The 22,070-nt window shown below is 44.4% G+C and overlaps 1 protein-coding gene across 3 annotated transcripts in view; it reads right to left on the bottom strand.

Moving 5' to 3' along the window:
• Positions 1 to 4,564: 4,564 nt before the first annotated feature.
• The window catches only part of Npl (N-acetylneuraminate pyruvate lyase), a 41,459-nt gene continuing 23,953 nt past the window's right edge, over positions 4,565 to 22,070 (bottom strand). The window contains exons 7-12 of one of the 3 annotated variants that reach the window (XM_055624360.1): positions 21,563 to 21,655; positions 16,333 to 16,481; positions 16,175 to 16,221; positions 12,393 to 12,477; positions 10,213 to 10,252; positions 4,565 to 4,689 (exon numbers count right to left, since the gene is read on the bottom strand). In XM_055624360.1, coding sequence (XP_055480335.1) covers positions 4,586 to 4,689; positions 10,213 to 10,252; positions 12,393 to 12,477; positions 16,175 to 16,221; positions 16,333 to 16,481; positions 21,563 to 21,655 — 518 coding nt within the window. In that variant the 3' untranslated portion in view covers positions 4,565 to 4,585. Of the gene's footprint in view, positions 4,690 to 4,855; positions 5,257 to 10,212; positions 10,253 to 12,392; positions 12,478 to 16,174; positions 16,222 to 16,332; positions 16,482 to 21,562; positions 21,656 to 22,070 lie in introns of those variants that run through there. The other 2 variants (XM_055624362.1, XM_055624361.1) reach the window with 2 other exon arrangements.

Below are 22,070 nucleotides of genomic sequence, written 5' to 3'. Positions count from 1 at the left end.
ATCTTCCGCTACTCTTCACCTTACTGGTGTGTCTTGTTTAGTTAATTAAATTAATTAATCAATTAATATTAATTAGGGTTTTTTTTGTTTGGTTTTGTTTTTGTTTTGTGTGTATGTTTTTGTTGTTGTTTAGGTTTTTCAAGACAGGGTTTCTCTGTGTAGCCTTGGCTGTCCTGGACTCACTTTGTAGACCAGGCTGGCCTCCAACTCACAGAGATCTGCCTGCTTCTGCCAGGATTACAGGTACGCACCTCCACACCTGGCTAATATTAATTAGGTTAAGTGAGGGCAGAAAGATTCAATCACTGTGGGAGGTACTATTTCCTGGAATGAGATCCTGGACTGTTTAAAAAAGTGAGCCTAGGCAAGGCATGGTAGCACAAACCTTTAAACCCAGCAGAGGCAGGTGGATCTCTGAGTTTTAGGCTAGCCTGGTCTACAGAGTGAGTTCCAGGATAGTTAGGGCTACACAGAAGAACCCTGTATCAAAAACAAAAAATAGAATAGAGCTAATGAAAATGAGGGATATTGATTTGGACTGGAGAGATGGCTCAGCAGTTAAGAGCACTGGCTGCTCTTCCAGATGAACCTGGGGTTCAATTCCTGGCACCCACATGACAGCTCACAACTGTCTAAAATTCTTGTTCCAGGGGATCCAACTCTCTCATAATATGCAGACAAAATTCCAATATACAGAAAATAAAAATATATAAACAAATTATTAAAGAAAAAAAGAAAGCTCCATTGTATTCAAGATAGCAGGAGGATCACCAGCTATATAGAGCTCAAGGCCATCCTTGATTATAGTGGGGACACTCTCAAAAAAATGCAAAAGAAAGAAAGGCAGGCAGGCAGGAAGGAAGGGAAAACAAACAGAAAGTGAGCCTTACCAGGTGAACTCCTTTAATTTCAACACTAAAGAGGCAAAAGTGGGCAGATCTGTGAGTGTGAACCCAGCGTGATCCACTTAGAGAGTTTCAGGCCCGTCGGAGAAGTGAGCTGAGCACAGGCATTAATCACTCTCAGGCTCAGGACCACAGGCGCAGGTGAGCAGCTACTTCAAGCTTCTGCTGCAGTGATTTTCCCGGGGGGACTATGACCTCAGGTAAATCTTTCCTGTCCTTCTTTGCTTCCCACTGGGCACTTTATCAAAGCAGCAGGAAAAGTAACGAATGCTCAGGGTAACCTTGCATGAGGCAAACTGGACTTGGATTTAACCCCCGAGATGCTGAGGTACTTCCTCAAGGACATGTACTTGCTAATGGCTGAGAAGGTGCCTTCCTCACACCAATGTCTGGCGCTCACAAGGACCCTGTACCATCATACCCAACATCTGGCTCAACTGTAGGACACTGGAATTTATGAGGTGCAGTCCATTAGCTGTGGTTCCCGTGGTGGTTCATCTTTCAGAACCTGAACACTGCCATGCTCAAAGGGAACAAGTCCGGTTGGGATATGGGTTCTGTGGGCATTCCGCTTACTAGTTGTGTGACTATGATTTCAGACCATCCTTCCGAATTTTCCTTGGTTGTCTAACTTAATGCTAACGTGTTCCGTGTTTCAAATTGCTTCATGTCACCAAAGCACAGTCTAGCTCTTTTGTTTACTCAGATGAGAAGTGATGAGAAGTGATGAGAAGTAATGTTCGACCTTTAGCTAGCCCTAGGAGCTGCCATTTGCCGAATCTTGGTTTGAAGCATCCTTCTTGGTTTCACTGAGGAAACCCCAGTGTCTACCCTAGGCTCCTGCCCTCCTCCAGCTACTCACCCTTCTTATAACCAGCTTTTCTCACCTTCTCTTTCTTGCTACTTTCTTGTCCTCACTATGCCCTATTCTCCATCGCTTTCCATCTCACCATCTCCACTATAGATAGATAAGCATATGGCAAAGAGATGGTGCGCTGATGGTAGTGTGATGTGCTGTTTGCTCCCATATGATGAGCTGTGGCCTCCACAGCTCCTCTCCCCCATGCGAAAGGACTACGAGGCAGGAAGATGTGTGGGTTTGGGTTGTGATCATTCTAGAAAGTCCCCTAAGAGCAGGGAACTCCCCCAATGCTTTTCGGATAATAATAAAGGGGATTTTTTTTTCTCTTAAGTGCAGAGTTTTTCTAGGCAAGTGCACACATTACTCCCCACTCCTAATTCCGTGATCTGCCCACGGCACTTTCCTACATCTTTAAATAAACCCACAAGAAGTCCCAAGTACAATCAGTCTGTGAGACTGCTCTGTACTGCCAGCTTTCCCAATGAGCTGACTTCAGATTTTCATCTTGAAACAGGGGTTACAATACTCAGTATACAAAGTTAATTCCTGAGCATTTGGATGTCTAAGAAGATAAACCTGGCTCTGTTCATTTTTAATTATCACATTACTTTTATTTTAAGGAAATATCACCAACTGTCATTTAAAAAGCAAGTATTGGCTGGGTGGTGTAGCATGCCTTTAGTCCCAGCCCTCGGGGCAGAGACAGGTGGTTCTCTATGAGTTCCAGGCCAGCATGGTCTACAAAGTGAGTTTCAGGACAGCCAGGACTGTTACATAGAGAACCCCTGTCTGGAAAAGGAAACCAAGTAACATTTTTAAAAAAACAACAACAGAAATATTTACTTAGTGGCTATGCAATATTTATTTTCATGGGAAAATTAATTCATGTGGTAATTTGGCACATACCTGCAATTCCAGCACTCAGGAGGCAGGGGCAAGAGGACTATTGCAAGATCATTGCCAGCCAGAGCTACATAGCAGGAAGGAAGGAAAGAAGAAAAGAAGGGGAAAGGAAGGGAAGGAGGGAGAGAGAAGAGAAGAGGAGAAGAATAGAGAAGAGAAGGTATCTTAGTTGTGTTTTGTTGTTGTTTGTTTAGGACTCAGTATGTCTAATCTTGAACTATAGGATTTCTGGAACTTAGATAAAAGCCAGAATTCTGCAGGAACTTGTTAGACAAGTTCCCACCTGCCACAAGGAGTCATTCATTGCCCTCACCTCAAGTGAAAGAGGCATATACTGTTGTGGGGTTCACCTAAACCCGACATAACTCAAACACCCGGTCAATGCAGATGACAGAAATTTATTTAATCAAGTTGCTACTGATCAGTCATATGTCCAATATACGGGGCTGACCTCCAGGCTCCCTTGGAACTTATTAACAAGTACTTGTCAGACATTTCAAAGCGTCTACCCTAGTCTCCTGCCCTCCTCCAGCTACTCACCCTTTCTATAACCAGCTTTTCTCACTTTCTCTTTCTTGCTTCTTTCTTGTCCTCACTATGCCCTATTCTCCATCGCTTTCTATCTCACCATCTCCACTATTCTTTTCTGCTCTCCTGCTTCCCTAGTGCTGGCCATGTTTAGTCTGCTTCTCTTTTTTTCTCTGCTCTGGAATTTTCCAGATGCTTCTGGATATTTTCTCCCTCTAAATCACAATAACGGAACTGTCATGTCGACAGTTTTTAATTTTATTTATTGTGCATTAGTATGAATGTGTCCGATCTCTTGGAAATGGACAGCTGTGAGCTGCCATGCAGGCGCTGGGTATTGAACCTCAGTCCTTTGGAAGAGCAGGCAGTGCTCTTAACCACTGAGCCATTTCTCCAGCCCCGACAGTTTTTTTCTTTTCTTTTCGAGACAAGGTTTCTTTATGTAGCCATGGCTGTCCTGGACTTTGTAGACCAGGCTGGCCTCGAACTCACAGAGATCTGCCTGCCTCTGCCTCTCAGAGTGCTGGGATCCCAGGTGTGCACCACGGCACCGGCTCATCAACAGTTTTACTGCCCCACCTCACATACAGTTTTTTTGTCGACTTAACAGAAGCTAGAGTCATCTGAGAAGGGGAAACCTCAGCTGAGAAAATCGGATTGGTCTGCAGGTAACCCTCTGGGGCATTTTCTTGACTGATGCCTAATCTGAAAAGAGCCCAGCCCACTGTGGGTGGTGTCAGACCTGCTCGAGTTGGGATGTGTAAGGAGCAAAGCGAGCAAGCAGGAATGGTCCCCACAGACTCGTGTTTGCATGCTTGGCCCATAGGGAGTGACACTAGTAGGAGGTGTGGCCTTGTTGGAGGAAGGGTGTCACTTTGGAGTCAGGCTTTGAGGTCTCATATGCTCAGGCTACACCCAGGGTGGTACAGTCTCCTTCTTGCTGCCTGCGGATCTGGGTGTAGAACTCACAGCCACCTCTCCAGCACCATGTCTGCCTGCGTGCCTTCATGCTTCCGGCCATGATGACAATGGACTAAACCTCTGAAACTGCCCCAATTAAATGTTTGCTTTTATATGGTGTCACTCCACAGCGATAAAACCCTAATCAAGACAATACTCAGATCACAAAACTTTGAAATAAGATTAGGACAGTGGGGCTGGAGAGATGGCTGCTCTTCCAGAGGTCCTGAGTTCAATGTGCAGCGAGCACATGGTGGCTCATAACCACCTATGGTGAGATCTGGTTCCTCTTCTGGTGTGCAGGCATACATGCAAGCAGAATGCTGTATAAATAATAAAAAATAAATCATTTTTTTAATTTTAGATTTATTTATTTATTATGCATATAGTGTTCTGCCTGCAGGCCAGAAGAAGGAGCCAGATCTCATTATAGATGATTGTGAGCCACCATGTCCATGAACTCAGGACCTCTGGAAGAACAGTCAGTACTCTCAACCTCTGAGCCATCTCTCCAGCCCATAAAAAATAAATCTTAAAAAAAAAAAAAAAAGATTAGGACAGTGAGTGCTGTCCTAGGTGAATGAAGTTTATTAACCAATAATATAATTAATACAGTATTTAATACAATAACAATTATACTAATTAATGTAATTAATTAAGAATTGTAATTATTATTACAATTTTCACTTGATTCCATTGTATCTGTATAAGCAAAGATTTCTCTACAATTTGTGAAATAAATGACTTAGGTATCCTTTACAACACAGAAACTTTTAGGTTCATAATTGACATGTAAATATTTCTTGATTGGTATGGGATTCCATTTGCTAAAAGAAAGCTTAGTTCAAATTTATCTAAGAAGTCCCTGAGAAAACAATGTGGGTAAACTGAAGGTGCCCCGACTTAACAGGCATTAGCTAGAGGCTCCCACGGTCTCATCCTTTAAATCAGAGAAGGAAAGGAAATTCAGGCTCTTCAGCTTGGCCTCAGCATTAGCAGTAAACTCCTTGGTGGCCTTCTGCAGGGGCAGCCGGGGTGGGCCCATTGGAATCCCAGAGACCAGCGTCATGATGGCTTTGGTCTGCGACACTCCAAAACCTAGACGGGCGGGTGGGGGGAAGCATATCCAGTACTGCCCACTTTCCCACAAACCACACAAAGGAGACATTCTATGCAAGGTAACTACTGCAACAAACCTCAAAGATAAGAATGCTTGCAGTCAGTTTGACTGAGCCGGGCGCGGTGCACACACCTGTAATCCCAGCACTTGAGACGTAGAGATTCAAGAACCAAGAGTTCAAGGCAACATGAGACCTCGTCTCACACACACAAAGAGCAGAGGAGGAATCTCCTCTCAGGACTGGAGAGATGGCTCAGCACCGCAGATGCACTCCCTATTCTTTCAGAAGGTCCCAGTTTGGTTCCCATCACCAACGCAGAGTGGCTCAGACCCCCTTGTAATTCCAGCTTTAGGGGATCCAATATTCTCTTCTGGCCTCTGAGGGCACTACATCCGTGTGCAAATACTCATACCTGCCCCAGTGCCTCCCAAACACATACTAAAAAAGAAATGAATTTCTTTTTCTAAAAGAAATCATCCTTTTGGGCCTATGAGAGGGCTCAGCTGGCAAAGGCGCTTGCAGCCAAACCTGACACCCTAAGCTCAATCGCCGGAATTTCTGCACGTTTCCCCCGACTTCCATACTCCGACATGAGCATGCACAAATAAGTGGAAACATGTTAAAATAAATCCCTCTTGCTTATGTTAACAAATTAACAGACTATAAGACAACACGAGGCTGCGAGTGTAGCTCTGCAGTGGAGTGCTCGCTTAGTGCATGAGTCCCTGAGTTCAAATCTCTGCATCGCAGTAAATAAACAAACAAAATAAAACAACACAAAAGCAAAAGTTGGTGTCTGCAATGGGGTTTGGCAGGTAAAGGCAGGTGCTGCTACGCCACTTAGCTCAATCCCCAGGACCCACATGGTGGAAGAACCGATTCACTCAAGTCGGCCTCTGCCATCCACATTTGGGCTATGGTACACTGTAAGTTCACACACAAACTCAGAATAAATAAGAAAAATGGAAACAAACAAATGAAAAACCCCTTAGAGCCAAAGGCCTTAAAAGTAAGGAGCCAAGCATGGTGGAACAATCATCCCGGCATTTAGGAAGTGGGGCATGAGGATCAGGAGTTCAAGGTGTGTGTGTGGGTAAAGAGACGGCTCAGTAGTTAAGAGCACTGGCTGTTCTTCCAGAGGACCTGGGCTCAATTCCCAGCACCCACATGTCGGTTCACAACTATATGTGATGGTAATTGGAGGGGATCCAATACCTACTTCTAGCCTGCTTGCCAGACACACTTATGGACCACAGGCATACATGTAGCAAAACACTTTTTTTTTTAAAGATTTATTTATTTATTATATATACAGTGTTCTACCTGCATGTACACCTGCACTCCAGAAGAGCGCATCAAATCTCATTATAGGTGGTTGTGAGCCACCATGTGGTTGCTGGGAATTGAACTCAGGACCTTTGGAAAAGCAGCAGCCAATGCACCTAACCTCTGAGCCATCTCTTCAGCCCCCTCCCCCTTTTAAGATTTTTCTTTTTTTTTATGTATGTGTGAGTGTTCTATCTGCATGTACACCTACAAGTCAGAAGAGGGCATCAGATCCCATTGTAGATGGCTATGAGCCACCATATGGTTGCTGGGAATTGAACTCAGGACCTCTGGAAGAGCAGACAGTGCTCTTAAAAGCTGAGCCATCTCCCCAGCCCAACAAAACACTCTCACACATAAAATAAAAATAAAAATAGCTGGGTGTGGTGGCTCATGCTTGTAATTCCAGCACTCATGGAGGCAGAGATCTCTATGAGTTCGAGGCCACGGCTACACAGAGAAACCCTGTCTTGAAAAACCAAAACCAAAACAATAAATAAATAAGAGTAAAAAAAAATTTAAAATAAATAATAGAGCTGACTTAAAAACAAAAAGTTCAAGAGTTCAGGGTGGATGCCTGAAGCTCAGTGGCCAGGAAGCCAAGCCAAATCAAGACCTTAGTGCAAACACCTTTCTCAATAATTAAAAATGGTGGACAGTCAGTCCTAAACAAGGTATCTTCATGAACTTCCCTCCCCCACTCAGGGAACTGTGGGGAAGAGGAGGTGGAAAGATTGGAAGGGACAGAGGGAACAGATGACTCCAAGGAAACGGTGTTTTCCAGACACAACAGAACTGATGGGAACGCTTCCATTTCCCCCTTGATGTTGATTTTTTTTCCTTTATTTTATTTTTTTTTAATTTATTTATGTGTGAGTGTGTGCCATGTGTGTCAGCAGGCTCTCATGGCCCAATAGAAGGTAGCTCTAAGCGGTGCTGGAATTTGAACTTTGGTTCTCTGGAAGAGCATGGACCATTCTTAACCAGTGAGCTATCACTCCAGCCTTTTTTTTTTTTTTTTTTTTGGTGGTTGTTGTTTTGTTTTTTAGTTTTTTTCGAGACAAGGTTTCTCTGTGTAGCCTCAGCTGTCCTGGATTTACTTTGTAGACCAGGCTGGCCTCGAACTCACAAAGATCCTCCTGCCTCTCTGCCTCCCTGAGTGCTGGGATTACAGGTGTGCACCACCACGCCCGGCTCACTCCAGCCTTTTAAAACTCCCCTTTTTTCAAAATGTATATTTTATTCTATGTGTATGAGTGTTTTGTCTGCATATATGTTTTATACCATGTGAGTTGTACCCATGGAGGCCAGAAGAGAGTGTTAGAGCCCCTGGAACTGGAGCTAAGATGGTTGTAAGCCACCTTGTGGATGCTAGAAGTTGAATCTGGGTATTTTGAAAGAGCAGCCAGTGCTCTTAACCACTGAGCCATCTCTCCAGCCTCTAAAATCCTTTCAGAGATAAGGTCTTGCTACATATCCCTGGCTGTCCTGAACCTTGTAGTTGGCCTAGAGCTTGTAAAAATCCTTTTGTCCGTTTTCATGGGGCTAGGATTACAGGCATGCGTTACTATACCCAGCTATAGATATTTTATTTATATTTCATTTCACTATTTATTTTGACAGGCTCTATAGTCCAGCCTGGCCTCAAAGTCCTTTGCAGGCAAGAATGACCTTGAAATTCTGGTCTCTCTGCTTCCGCTATCCCAGGGCCAGGATGACAAACAAGTACTACCATGCTTCATTTTCCAGTTAATTTTCTACCTTAATGCATTTTGGAGACACATAATTACTATATTAAAATCACAATCTTTGTTAATTAAACATATTGGTTAGGACAAAGGAACAATAATGATAATTAGCAGAAGCAGTGTCACTATGACAAAAGTAGGAAAGCAAATGGAAATACTCTCTTGGAGGGATTGGGAAAGCCAGCTGAAACTGTGGGAATGAGACCAAGGAGACAATAGGTGCTTGGGCAGAGCAGAGAGTTGCGACAATGAGGCAGAGAGGCCCTGAAAGGGAGATGGGAGGTCTGCCAAGAGCACACTGAGAACCTCTGGATTTGACCCACATCTAGTTGTCCCCAGGGCCTGTCTCTTGCAGCGCTGGAGTGAATGGCAGCACCTGTCCTTGGCTGTGCAGTAAGTTAAGACACTCTGCAGAGGTTCCTCTGCTCAGACTCAGTGTTTTCCCCTAACTTTCCTTTGTCAACCAAACCTCCATCCGTTTTAATTTACTGGTGTTAATAAACTCATTTTAAATTTCAAATACTCTTGAAACACTCTTGGGGGGAACTGTCAGTCACTCACAATTTAGTAAGATCTGTTTTCAGATTGCTTTCCTCCAAGTACTTAGTATGAAATCAGCCACAGTGCAGCAGTAGAATTTTAATGAGCTGAGGCAAATAATTGGAGAGCCGACACTATAAGGAATAAGGAATAGAAAATAGTGTGTGTGTGTGTGTGTGTGTGTTGGTGAGCACAGTACTGGGGTGGAGGAGAAAGATTTGTTAACTTGATCATGTATTCGGTTGCCAGTGAAGGTCAGGGTCAGGCCAGGACTCTGCTCCCAACTGAGTACCACCAGCATGCTGGCTGAACCCTCCTAAGGAGTGATACAAACCCATTCTTTATACCTGGTCAGTTTTGGGGACCAAGGATCATGGAGGTGGCCTGGTCTAGCTGACCTTGAGAGGGATGTGTCATGGGTTTTTCAGGAAAGAGTCTGTGGCTCTTGGGGCACTGTGTGCCTTCCAGTTCTTTAGAAACCCAGGCATTCTCTCAGGAAGTGGAACATTCAGGCTGCCTGTGCAACTCAGTATTCTCTAGAAGCCAGTGAAGCACATAGAAGCTTGACAGAACAATCAGTTTTAGACATTAATCTTATTGCAAACTGGTAACTACAATTGTATTCCTCCTGGCAATGGCCATTTTATATATATATATATATATTTTTTTTTTCTTTTTTTTGTTTTTCAAGACAGGGTTTCTCTGGGTAGCCTCTCTCTGCCTCCCAGAGTGCTGGGATTACAGGTGTGTGCCAGTACACCCAGGTTTTGTTTGTATGTTTGTTTTTTGTTTTTTTGTTGTTGTTTTGGTTCTTTGAGACAGGGTTTATCAGTGTTGTCCTGGCTGTCCTTGAACTTGTTCTGTAGACAAGCCTGTACTCAGAAATCCACCTGCCTCTGCAGGCAGGGACTGAAGTTGTGCACCTCCACCCAGTTATATTCTGTATCTGATAGGAGTATCAAAAGTTCGATTGCGCCAGTCCGTAATGCCTTTAGTCCCACGATGCAGGGGCAGGTGAATATTACTGAGTTCAAGGCCAGCCTGGTCTATAAAGTGAGTCCTAGGACAGCCAGGGATGTTACACAGAGAAACCCTGTCTTGGAAAACAAAAAAAAACAAAACAAAAACAAAACAGCACCTCCACCCCAAAATTTGGTTGCTTACAGTAAGCTTGTGACAGCCTCAGTCTTGCTGTGGCCCCTCTGTCTCATGCCTCATAGATGACATCCCCTCGAACCCTAATCAGGGAACCCTAGCTCAGTAAACAAGCGCTGGCGCTTTCAGTCAGCAGCAAGGCAGAGAAAACCAGGACAACTCACCTAGCTTGATCACATAGTTGATAAATCTCTGGATAGAAAACTAGAACAAACAAGGAAATCAGCGTCATCACGTTGTAAAAACCATTTATATAGTTCAGAAGTTAAGTTAGAGAACCTCTAACAAAGTCCAGCCACCTTAGTTTTCTGTAGATCTATCAGAGTGAAAGAAACCAGTCAGTGAGGTTGGCAAAATCTGCTAAGGCTATGACGGGAGAAAACCAGCTTCCCTGAGCTGTCCTCAGATCTCCATATGTACCTGTACATATGCATACAATAAGTCAACAAAATGATGCAAAATATATATATATATATATAAAACCATTGAGTTTTGTTAATAGGAAAGGCATCCTAACTTTCTATATCTAGAGTTTTACCTTTCACAGCTGCTTCTCAACAATCACCCTGTGATCTCAGTTAAACTTCTTTGCAACCCATTGAAGACTGTAATTTCAAAGCATCCCGAAATCCCATCTACAGCTACTGTCTTTACAGTAGAGTGCAAGCCTCTCTTGAGAAGGTTGCACACTGCTCTTAGGCCCATGTTCTCTGTTCCCAAGCTCCTCACTTTTCTATGAACCTCCATGCTGTAATCTATATTAAACTCTTTTTCTTTTCCTAACAAGCTCTAATCCTGCTTCATACTGGCTCCTCATAAAAATCTTTTCTGTGGCAAAGTCAAGAATGTTCTCAGGGAAGATGTAGCTTAATTGGTAGGGGCACTCTCCTGGAATGCAAGAATTCCTGGGTTCAACCTGGAGCACTTCATAAGACCAGGTGTGAGCCTGGCATGGTGGCTGTCATCCCAGAGGTGGGAGGACTCATAAGTTCAAGACCAGCCTGAGTTACAGAACAAGACCTTATCTCAAAGCGCCAAAATCAAAACAAAACTCACCAAACAAAAAAGATTCTAAACCAAAACCAAACAGAAACCCTCCAAACCTTCTGTGATGGTATACATTCCCGTAATTCTATGTTCTTCCTTTGCTTTAAAAACTGCAAACGCTCTGCAGCTACTGAGACTGGCTCTCCTCTGCCAGGACATCTTGGTACAGTGAGGCTGCCCTCCAGAGAGTGTATATGCACAGTGGCATGGAACTTGTATCTTTGTAACACATCAGGCCAGCCTCTTTTTCTGTTGTAGGAGTCCCAGCAGGGTGTGGGGCTTGCAGAAACACTTGCAGTGGGGGAGGAGGCGGCTTGAACTGCTTTCAGTTCAAGGATAGCCAGGGTTGGGTAGCAAGATCCCAACTCAAAACAAAACCAGGGCAGGGGAAGTGGCTCATCCAACAGAAAAAAAAAAAAAAAAAAAAGGCTGTGCAAAACTGACTGAGTTAGATCCCTAGAACCCACATAAAAGTTGTTCTCTAAAACAAGCGCACACAGACACAAACTCCTCAAAGCCAGTGCCTCCCTCTGTATCAACAAAAAAATGTAAAGCTTGCTTCAAATTTGGCTCATAGTTGAGCTGATGGTCTTCCTATCAGCAGGTGAGATTAACGCTCTGTGCTCTGACTCTTCCACATCCTCTGGATATTCTCTTTGTCTTACCCACAATACCCCTCTCTCCATGGGGCCAGCTGTCCTGTCAGTTTCTTTACTGCACTTCCTCACACACAGCAGCACTGGAGAGCGTCAGGTAGGAGAACTGCCATGAATTCCTAGCTAGCCTGGGCCAGAGTATGAGGCCCTATTCCCCAAACAAAACAATAACAACAAAAATTAAGTATAGATGGGACTGGAAAGATGGCTGAGAGGTTAAGAGCACTGGTTTCTCTTCCAGAGGACCTGGGTTCAATTCCCAGCATACACGAGGCATCTTACATCTATCTGTAATTCCAGTTCCAGGGGATCCAACACCCTTACATAGATATATATGTGGGCAAAACACCTAAGGATGGCATGTAGTCACTTTCATAGAAATCTGTGACCATTTTTTTACAATCCCCAAATACTTTGAAGATAGAATAAAAATAAGATCCTTTGTAGGAGGAAGAGAGGAAGGACTCTTTCCCATATGGGCCTTGTATCCCCTTAGATATGGGGACAGGGAGGATGAGGATGGTTCCCATTTTAAACAAGAAAGATAAGGAGGCAGCAGGTTGACCTTCAAGTCTGCCAAGGAGAGAGGATAAAGGAGCCTCAAAGAAGGCAGCTACTTAAGTGAGGGGAGAACGGTTTACCTGGTAATTCAGTGCTGAAGTGAAGTCTTTCTTTTCAAAAGCCTCCAACATCTGGTTTGTCTTTTTCCCCAGGTAGTTATAGGTACTGACGAGACAACAGAAAATATTCCAAGCTTAATAATTCAGTAGGAAAGATCCAAGTGTTAGTATTTAGGCAGCCTGCTTCTGGGTTACCTAGCAACCTATGATGTCATCATGTGTCCCCAGGCCAGCTAGGTAGTCCCACCTGGCGGGCATGGTTTGGTTGCTCCATAAAAGGACCAACCTGCCACTTTGTTGCTCTCTTGCCTTCTTGCTCTTGCCCTCTCTTGATCTTCCCCTCTCTGTTGGGGTGCCCCTCCCCCCATGTCTTTCTCTCTCCTTCTCTCTCCTACCCTGACTGGCTCTGTGACCCCTCCCCTTCCCTTAATAAAACCTCCCAGGTGGAACCAGTCACGTGGCGTGATTTATGAACCTGCTGTATAACTCTGCTTCACAATCCTAACACCAAGCTCTTTATACTCATGTGATGTTTAAAAGGGCAGAGATAGGGGTTGCAGACTGACCCTGTGATAGGGCTCATCTAGCACAGGCAAGGGCCTAGGCTCAGTCACAACCCCTAGGCCTTTAATCTGAGGCAGAAGACAGAGGAGCGCTGGGAGGCCAGCTTGGTCTACAGAGAGAGTCCAGGACAGCCAAGTGTAGTGGAAGTTTTGGTGTTTTTAAAAACTCAGTTTTGTCTTGTAAATGTTTTTGTTTAAGTCCCAGGTGTGGGATATGGAGCTGATTCAGACTGTCCGCAGAAGCAGACTATTTGCCTCCTGTGGGCCCTGAAAGGGGCTCTCTGCCAGCTGCAGATAATTTAATTCTGAGGATTCTGGAGAGGGAATAAATGCCAGAGCCCAGAGAGAGTTGGGGGCTCTGAGAAAGAAGGCTGCTGCTCCCCCCTGCTGCTCCTGGTTGTTGTTGATGCAGTTTGGGGAGAAGTTGGAGATATTCTGAAAGGAAGATTGGGCTTGCCCAGCAAGAAATAGCTAAGGAGAACTCTGCCCTCTTTCCTCTCTAACCTTCTTTCTCTCCTACTTGGTTTTGGGGTGTTGGAAGGGATGAGGGTGGAGAAGGGAGGTAGAGGCGTAAGAATCCAAATAAAGTAGATTAAAAAGTATGGCTGCAGCCAAAGCTACACAGAGAAGCCCTGTCTTGAGAAAAAAACCCCAAAAACCAACCAAACAACCAAACAACTGACTTAGTCCTCAAACAGAAACTAGGTAGATGGAAACAGAAGGATCAGGAGTTCAAGGCCACCCCAGCCTACATGGTGAGTGTGAGCCTAACCTGAGCTACATGAGATCTTGTCTTGAAGAAAAAAAAAATCAACACAAACAAATATAAAGGAAAAAATACACCGAGAGCCCCCACTGGTCAATTTGTAGGATCAATTGATAGAAAAACCAGTCTGTTTTCACTTCTGAGTTCTCTAGTAACACAAAGCAGGGCCAACACAGGAGGCAGAGAATGACAGAGGGGATAAAGAGAGGGAAGAAGTTTTAAATCAGAGAGTAAAAGTTAGAGGTGTATTTTAGTCAGAAGAGGACAGGCCAACAGTGTTATTATTTTTAAAAATGATGCACACAACAGATAGTGGTTTATTGGATGGAGATGGAAAAACAGCAAGAGAGAGAGAGAGAGAGGCAGACTGGCCACTAAGTACCTGGCCTAGATGATGTCATAGAATGCAGGTATGACATAGGACATTGTCAGGACCCTAAAGGTCCCTAAGGGAAGGCCAGTTGAATAACATTCACCCCTTTTTGTTTAATTAAAAATGAGGAGCTAACAGCTGCCTAGGGCACACTCACACAGACCTAGCAGTAGACAACAGAGGTTTACATGGAGCCCCTGAGGTAAGTCTGGAAAGCTATATGCTGCAGTGCATGTTCACGTATGTCTGTAATCTCAGCATCCAGGACGCTGAGGCAGGAGGACTTCTGAATTTGAGGCCAGCCTGGGTTGCAGAGCAGGAGGATCAAGAATTCAAGGTCAGCCCAGTGGTGGTGGTACACACATTTAATCCCAGCACTCAGGAGGCAGGGGCAGTTGGATCTGTGCGAGTTCCAGGCCAGCCAAGGATACAAAGAGAAACTCTGTCTCAGGAAAAAAAAAATTCAGCTATCTAGTGAGTTCCAGGTCAGCCAGGGCTACACGAGACCATGTCTCAAATACAGAAACACCACCAAAAAGACTATCTAAATTGGGCTGGGGGGCGGGTAGCGTGTTGGCGCAGTATGCGTTTAAGATTCATGAGGCGCTGGGTTTGAGCGCCTCATGAATCAACTGGACAGTGCTTATCAAAGGCATGTACACCAAGACTCACTGTGAATAGCACCTTAGCTACCCCGAGGAAATACACTTCCAGCTGCCGCAAACTGTCCGCTGCACCTGCAGCATTCCCTGTGAAGTACCAACTGCCTATGCTGTTTGAACTGCCTGTCTGGTGCTAAGCAGGCACCGGGTCACGTGATCCTGTTTTCCTGGCCATGGTGGACTTCAGGGGCTGGCAGCATTCATCTCTGTTGAGTGTTATGTGATTTGTCAGCATTTTTACCTCATTTTTAAAAAATATTTATTTATTTATTTTATGTACGAGTGCTCTATCTGCATATACCCGTGCATGCCAGAAGAAGGCATCAGACCCTAGTATAGATGGTTGTGAGCCAGCATGTGGTTGCTAGGGAATTGAACTCAGGACCTCTTCAAGAGCAGACAATGCTCTTAACTGCTGAGTGAGCCATCTCTCCCGACCCTGTCAGCATTTACTTTTTTTTTTTTTTTTTTTAAACGCAGGTTAGCTTGAATGGGTTTCTCTCATTTGTAACTAAGTTTCTGACAATTCAGCTTTGAGGTACTGAACATCAGGGTCCACAGAGCTAACAGTAGGCCCTGCTAAGCTGGAGCCACTGGGTCCCAGCCCATGTACTTACCTGCTTGATTGCAATGGATACTAGCACATAACAAGTTTCTTCTTTAAGATTTTAAAAATACTTATTTGTTCTTTTTATAGGCATGTGTGTGTGCCTCATGAGTTTGTGTACACCATATGCATGCCAGAAGCCTGCAGAGGTAAGAAGAAAGTGCCAGATCCTGAAAATATAGTTATAGGCATTTGTGAGTTGCCATGTGGGTGCTGGAAATTGACTCCAGGTACTCTGCAATAGCAGCCAGTAATTGCTTTTTCCTTCTAAAATAGCGTATTTCTATTAGCTACCTCAAAGCCATGGCTATCCTTCCACGTCAGTCCTTGAATGCTGTTTACAGGCATGGATAACCATAAGTGACCACCCCTGAGTATTTTTATTTGTTTTGCTGTCATTGTTTTGAGACAAGATCTGTGGCTTCAAACTTTCTATGTAGTTGAGGGTAACCTTGAAATTCTAATCATCCTGCCTGTGTCTCTCTGTGTGCTGGATTACAGGTTTGTGGCAAAATTCCATGCCTCTCCTTCCTCCCTCCCTTCCTGCCCAAGTTTGAGGATCATTCCATTAGCATTTGAGAGAGAAACCACAGAGTGAGCAGAGGGGAGGACAAGATGAAGAAGGGAGAAAGCCATTCGTTTTCAGTTAGGGTCCAGCTTTCCATGACAGACTCTAACAAATGATGGCAGCTTAACTCAGTTTCTTCTCAATGAAGGGTATGTCAATGACAGGGGACTTCTGTTAGAAAGGATGTGCATGCAAGAAGCCCGTTTAGTCCAGTGATGAGTGATTTTAAAATTGTAGTCACAAGGAAAGCCAAGTCACACTTACCTGCCTACTGCTCCAGTTGCTCCCATGACCAGAGCACTCAACAGTTGCTGATGAAAGAGAGACAAAGAGATTCAGGCTTTTGAGAGAGAAGAACCGCGATTTCATGAACAGCTGAATGGATCACTTTCAAGCTGGGATATGCCCAGTGGGTAACTTACCTCATCCACCCCAAACAGCAGGTCAAACTGTCGCTGGTGATTCTGATCAACACACTGCCCAAAGTCTAAGAGGTCAGTGTCACTGAACTTCAGTCCTTGGAAGGTGGGGATTTTATCCTGAATCCCATCTAGCAGCTCCTCGGCACGAACTTCGGAACAACAAATGCTTCAGTAATCCACACAGCAACAGAAACTATTAAACGCCATCCTGAGTTGGCCTTTTGGCACATAACTATAATCCCATTCCCACACAATCTGAAGGCTGAGGCAAGGTGATTCTGGGGCCAAACTGGGCTACATAGTGAATCTGAAGACAGCTTGAGCTACACAGCAGGAGCCTGTCTTTAAAAACAGGCTGGTGCACGCCTGCAATCCCGGCACTCAGGAGGCAGAAGCGGACAGTCTCTGTGAGGTTGAGGTTAGCCTGGTCTTTATTTCTGGGCCAGACAGGGTGGAATACATAGTGGGACTGTCTCAAACAAAAACAAAAAACAAACAACAACAACAGCATCACAGGAAGGTGGATCTGAGTTTGAGGCTGGTCTGTTAGTTTCAGGACAGCCAGTACTTTTTTTTAATCTATCTATCTATCTATCTATCTATCTATCTATCTATCTATCTATCTATCTATTATATTGAGAAATGGTTACCTGTAACCTAGGGTGGTCTCTCAAATAGCTGCTCAGGATGGCTTTGAACCTTGATGATCTTCCTACCCCCACCTCATAAACTCTGGGATTATAGGTGAGCGCCACCATGCTTTGTTCATATGGTGCTTTGCATATCTGAGCATAGCATCTTAAACTAAACTCCACCTCTAGTCCATCTTGTGTTCTAATGAGGTGACTCTAGCCGGGCTTCTGGATGGGACTGATTAAAGGAGAACCAACCAGGTGATTGGGGGAGGAGCTGAAGGTTGACTTCATCACCAATGGCCATAATCAGTTATAACTATATGATGAGGTTTTTACAAAACCTCAAAATAGGACTCAGAGCTTCTGGGTTGGTGACTACATGGAGGCCCCTCTGAACCTAGAGATGACATAGAAGATCCCAACATCTCTTCCTACATACCTTAAGTATCTTTTCATCTTTGTAGTAACAGGTAAGAGGATTCCTTTGAGTTCCAAGAGCAGCCCTAGCGAATCATTCAAATGCCAAGATGGAGTTATGGAAACCCCATTTTGCCACTGGCATTTGAAGTGTAGACAGACTCCTGGGTCTGTCCTGCAACCTGCCGCTAACCTGCTGCTGTCTCCAGGTAGTCACTGTTAGAATGGAAGTGGAAACGCTGAATACCACCTCACCTCCAGTGGAGAACTCGCTGCTGGCAGAGAAAAATCCCCTCACACATTTCATTTGGTGACCAGAGGCGAACAGTGCTTTATGTGTTAAGTGATAAGAATGAGAAAGTACAAAAAAAAAAAAAATCACTTCTTTTCCAGAATGTGTTAGCCTTGGGCTGGGGATATCTCAGGAGTAAAGGAGCAGCCTAGCATGCATGGAGCCTTGTGCTTGATCCCTGGCAACACACACACACACTTAAAGGTGTAACTCAGGAGTAGAACATTTGTTCAGAATGCACAAAACTCCAAGCTTTACCGTTGGCACAAAAAGAAAACAACAACAACAACAAAAAACAAAACCTACAGGAAAAGTCAGTGCAATCAGAGAGCAGAGGCCTTCCCGCAGGCTAGGCACTGGACCACAGAAGAGTGAAGGTACAAACAGTTCCTCTCTAGTGCAGTTTGTAGGTTCTGATCTTCCAGTATACTATGCAGAGGGTTTAGGATGTAGCTCAGTGGTAGACCACTTGCCTAGCTTGCCCAAAGCCCTGGGAAGCTCTAGCTCCCCGCCCCCCCCAAATTAAATTTTTGACTAGGATAGCTTAGTGGTAGAATACTTGCTTAGCTCATATGAGTGACACCTTGGGTTCAAGCCCCAGTATTGCAAAACTAACCAAGTAAATGAACATGGAGATTCTAAGGGGTTACTATATATACCTCGGCTGGACTGCAACTCACGGTGTAGTTCTTCTCTAGCCCCTAGCTTCAAGCTTGTGGCAATCTTCCTGCTTTAGTGTGTCAAATTTTCTTATTCCTTTTCTTTTAAGACCAAGTCTCATGTAGCCTAGGCTGGCCTTGAACTTACTGTATAGCAGATGATAACCTTGAATTCCTGGTCTGACTGTGCTTGCCTGACCTAGTTTTATCAACTATTCTTTTTAGCTTAAGAACTTCCATATAGGGCTGGAGAGGTGGCTCAGAGGTTAGGAACACTGGCTCTTCCGAAGGTCCTGAGTTCAATTCCCAGCAACCACTTGGTGGCTCACAACCATCTGTAATGAGATCTGGTGCCTTCTTCTGGTTCACAGGCACACATGCAGACAGAATGCTATATAAATAATAAATAAATCTTTAAAAATGTTTTAAAAAAAAAAAAGAACACCCATATATCTGGGTGCAGTGGCATATGCCTGTAATCCCAGCACTCAGGGAGGCAGAGGCAGGCTCTGTAAATTTGAGGCCAGCCTGCTTTACAAAGTTAAGTACAGGACAGGAGAGTCAAGGCTACACAGAGAAACCCTGTCTCAAAAAACCAAAAAGAACCCCGTATAGAGAGGTGAGCGGCATGCTGTCCCTTGAGCTTCGCTGTTCAGCCCACGGCTCTGCCTGCCTTCCCAAGGAGGCCTGCTGGCTCCAAGAACATGCAGGTTAATCCATATGTATCAGTCTGCACAAAACTCAAGTTCAAGTGGCTCAAAGAACTCAACATAAAACCACGTACACTGAATCTAACAGAAGGGACCATGGGAAACAGTCTTGAGCACATTGGTACAGGAAACAACTTCCTGAACAGAACACCAACAGCTTAGGCACTAAGATCAACAATTAACAAATGGGACCTCATGAAACAGAAAAACTTTTGTAAGGCAAAAGATACCATCAATAGGACAAAACAGCAGCCTACAGAATGGGAAAATATCTTCACTAACCTTACATCCAACAGAGGGCTGATATTCAAAATATATAAGGAACTCAAGAAAATAGAAATCAATAAACTAAATACCCCAATTAAAAAATGGGGTACAGCTGTGAGTGGTGGCACACAGCTTTCATCCCAGCACTCAGAGGCAGGTGGATTACTGTGAGTTCAAGGCCAGCTTGGTCTACAAAGCGAGTCCAGGACAGCCAAGGCCACACAGAGAAACTCTATCTTAAAAAAACAAAAAACAAACAAACATAAAAATGGGGTACAGAGCTAAACAGAGAATTCTCAATAGAGGAATCCCTAATGGCTGAGAAGCACTTAAAGAAATGTTCAGCATCATTAGTCATTTGAGAAATGCAAATCAAAACAACTCTGAAATTCCATTCTATAACGGTCAGAATGGCTAAGATCAAAAACTCAAGTGACAGACATGCTGACAAGGATGCGGAGAAAGGGGAACACTGCACCATCACTGGTGGGAGTGCAAACTTGTACAACCACTTTAGAAATCAATCTGGCAGTTTCAGAAAATTGGGATTAGTTCTACTTCAAGATACAGCTATTCCACTCGTGGGCATATACCCAAAAGATGCTCCACCATCAACAAGGACACTTGCTCAATCAACTGTTCATAGACACTTTATTCATAATAGCCAGAAACTGGAAACAACCTAGATGTCCTTGAAATGAAGAATGGATAAAGAAAATGTATATTTACAAAATTGAATCAGTTATTAAAACAAGGACATCATAAAATTTGCAGGCAAATGAATGGAACCAGAAAAGATCATCCTGAATGAGGTAACCCAGACCCAGAAAGACACACTGATGAGTGGACATTAGCCATAAAATACAGGCTATACTATAATCCACAGACCCAAAGAAGCTAAGTAACGAGGGCCCAAGGGAGGATACTTGAATCTCACTCAGAAGGTGAAATAAAATAGACATTGGAGGTAGATGGAGGGAGGAAACTGTGTGAGAGGGAGTGAGGAGGGGAATGGGATGGGGGTCAGGGGAGGGGACAGCAAGGGGAGAGAGGGCTGGGAGAGAACGGAAATAGGTGGCAAGGGGAGGTTGTATCTCTGGGATGAGCCAGAGACCTGGGAAGGGGTAGCTCTTAGGAGTCTATGGGGGTGACCCTACCTGAGACTCCTAGCAATGGGGGAGATATGGAGCCTGAAGCGGCCACCTCCTGTAGCCAGGCAGGACTTCCAGTGGAGGGGTAGGGATACCAATCCACCCACAAAACCTCCAACCCTAAATCTGTTGTTGCCTACAAGATGTGCAGTGGTAAATATGGAGCAGAAACTGAGGAATAGCCAACCAATGGCCCAACTTGAGATCCATCCTATGGAAGAGAGCCAACCCTTACGCTATTAATGACACTCTGCTCTGCTTGCAGACAGGAGCCTAGCATAATTTCTCTGAGAGGCTTTGCCCAAGAAGTTGTTAGAAACAGATGCAGATACCTACAGCCAAACATTAGGTGGAGCTTGGGGAGTCTTGTGGAAGAGTGTGGGGAAGGATTGAGGGATCAAGGAAATCACAAGAAGACCTACAGAGTAAACCGACCTCCATATAAAGTGATGTGAATGACTGATAAGTGCTGAGGTATTAGAATGGCCCACTTTGGAGCAATTTTAACTGCCTCTTCAGTGCCCTGTCTACTTGGGTAGGGTGGGATGAAGAGGAGCTTTTGTTTTGTTTTGTTTTGTTTTGGGACAGGATTTCTGGCTGTCCTGAAACTCACTCTGTAGACCAGGCTGGCCTGGAACTCAGAGATCTGCCTTCCTGCCTCTATCTCCCTGAATGCCGCTGGGATTAGAGGTGTGAGCCAACACTGCCAGGCATAGTAGGGTTTCTTGATAGATGACGTAGGATATAAGAGCTGGAAAAAATGTAAAAAAGAAGGGGTGGGGAGGCGTAATAATCAGGTTTTGGACAAATGGCTCAGTGAAGGAACACTGACTGTTCTGGAGGGCAGTATTTCAATTCCCTGTACTCATATAGTGGCTCACAAACATCTCTAACTCTGTTTCAGGGAATCTGATGCCCTCTCTGACCTCCATGATCACCAGGCACCCATGTGGTATAGACATACAAGCAAAACATACACACGCACACACACACACCACCACCATCACCCTCACACAGACATACATGCAGATAAAATACCAATGGAGATAAACTAATAACTAAATAAATGTTAAAAAAAAAAAAGCTAAACCATACTTACTCTTTACCCCGGTCAATGACGGAATGTGATAGTAATAAAATGGCAAGGCAGGAGCTTTGGCAGCCACCTCCTTCAGGAAACTTATCAGGGCATCTGAAAGAACAAAGAGTCACGTGACCAAGAACAAACCAGTGGCCTTTCTGTATTAGAAAGTGAACCATTCAGTGAGATGCAGCCATCTACGGGGAAGCTGAAGATGCCTGACTGTGAGGCTGCAATGTCACTTCACCTAAGTTTTCTTTTTCTTTCGGTGGAAAGGTCAAAATAAGGGGGCTGGAGAGATTATCCAGCAATTACAAGCACTGGCTGCTCTTTCAGGGGACACAGGTCTGATGTCTACACTCACAAAATGACTCAACCATTTATTACTTCAGTCCCAGTGGATCTGATTCAGTCTTCTGGTCTCTGAGGGCACCAGACATGCACGTGGTTCAGAAATACATGCACAAAACACCACACACACACACACACACAAACACATATATACACACAAATAAAACAAATCCAG

This window comes from Psammomys obesus, unplaced genomic scaffold (genome assembly GCF_907164565.1).
Source record: "Psammomys obesus unplaced genomic scaffold, mPsaObe1.curated_primary_1811, whole genome shotgun sequence".
Taxonomy (NCBI): Eukaryota; Metazoa; Chordata; class Mammalia; order Rodentia; family Muridae; genus Psammomys; species Psammomys obesus.
Note: the sequence above shows the minus strand (reverse complement) of the source record. Positions and strands in the feature narration are given on the sequence as shown.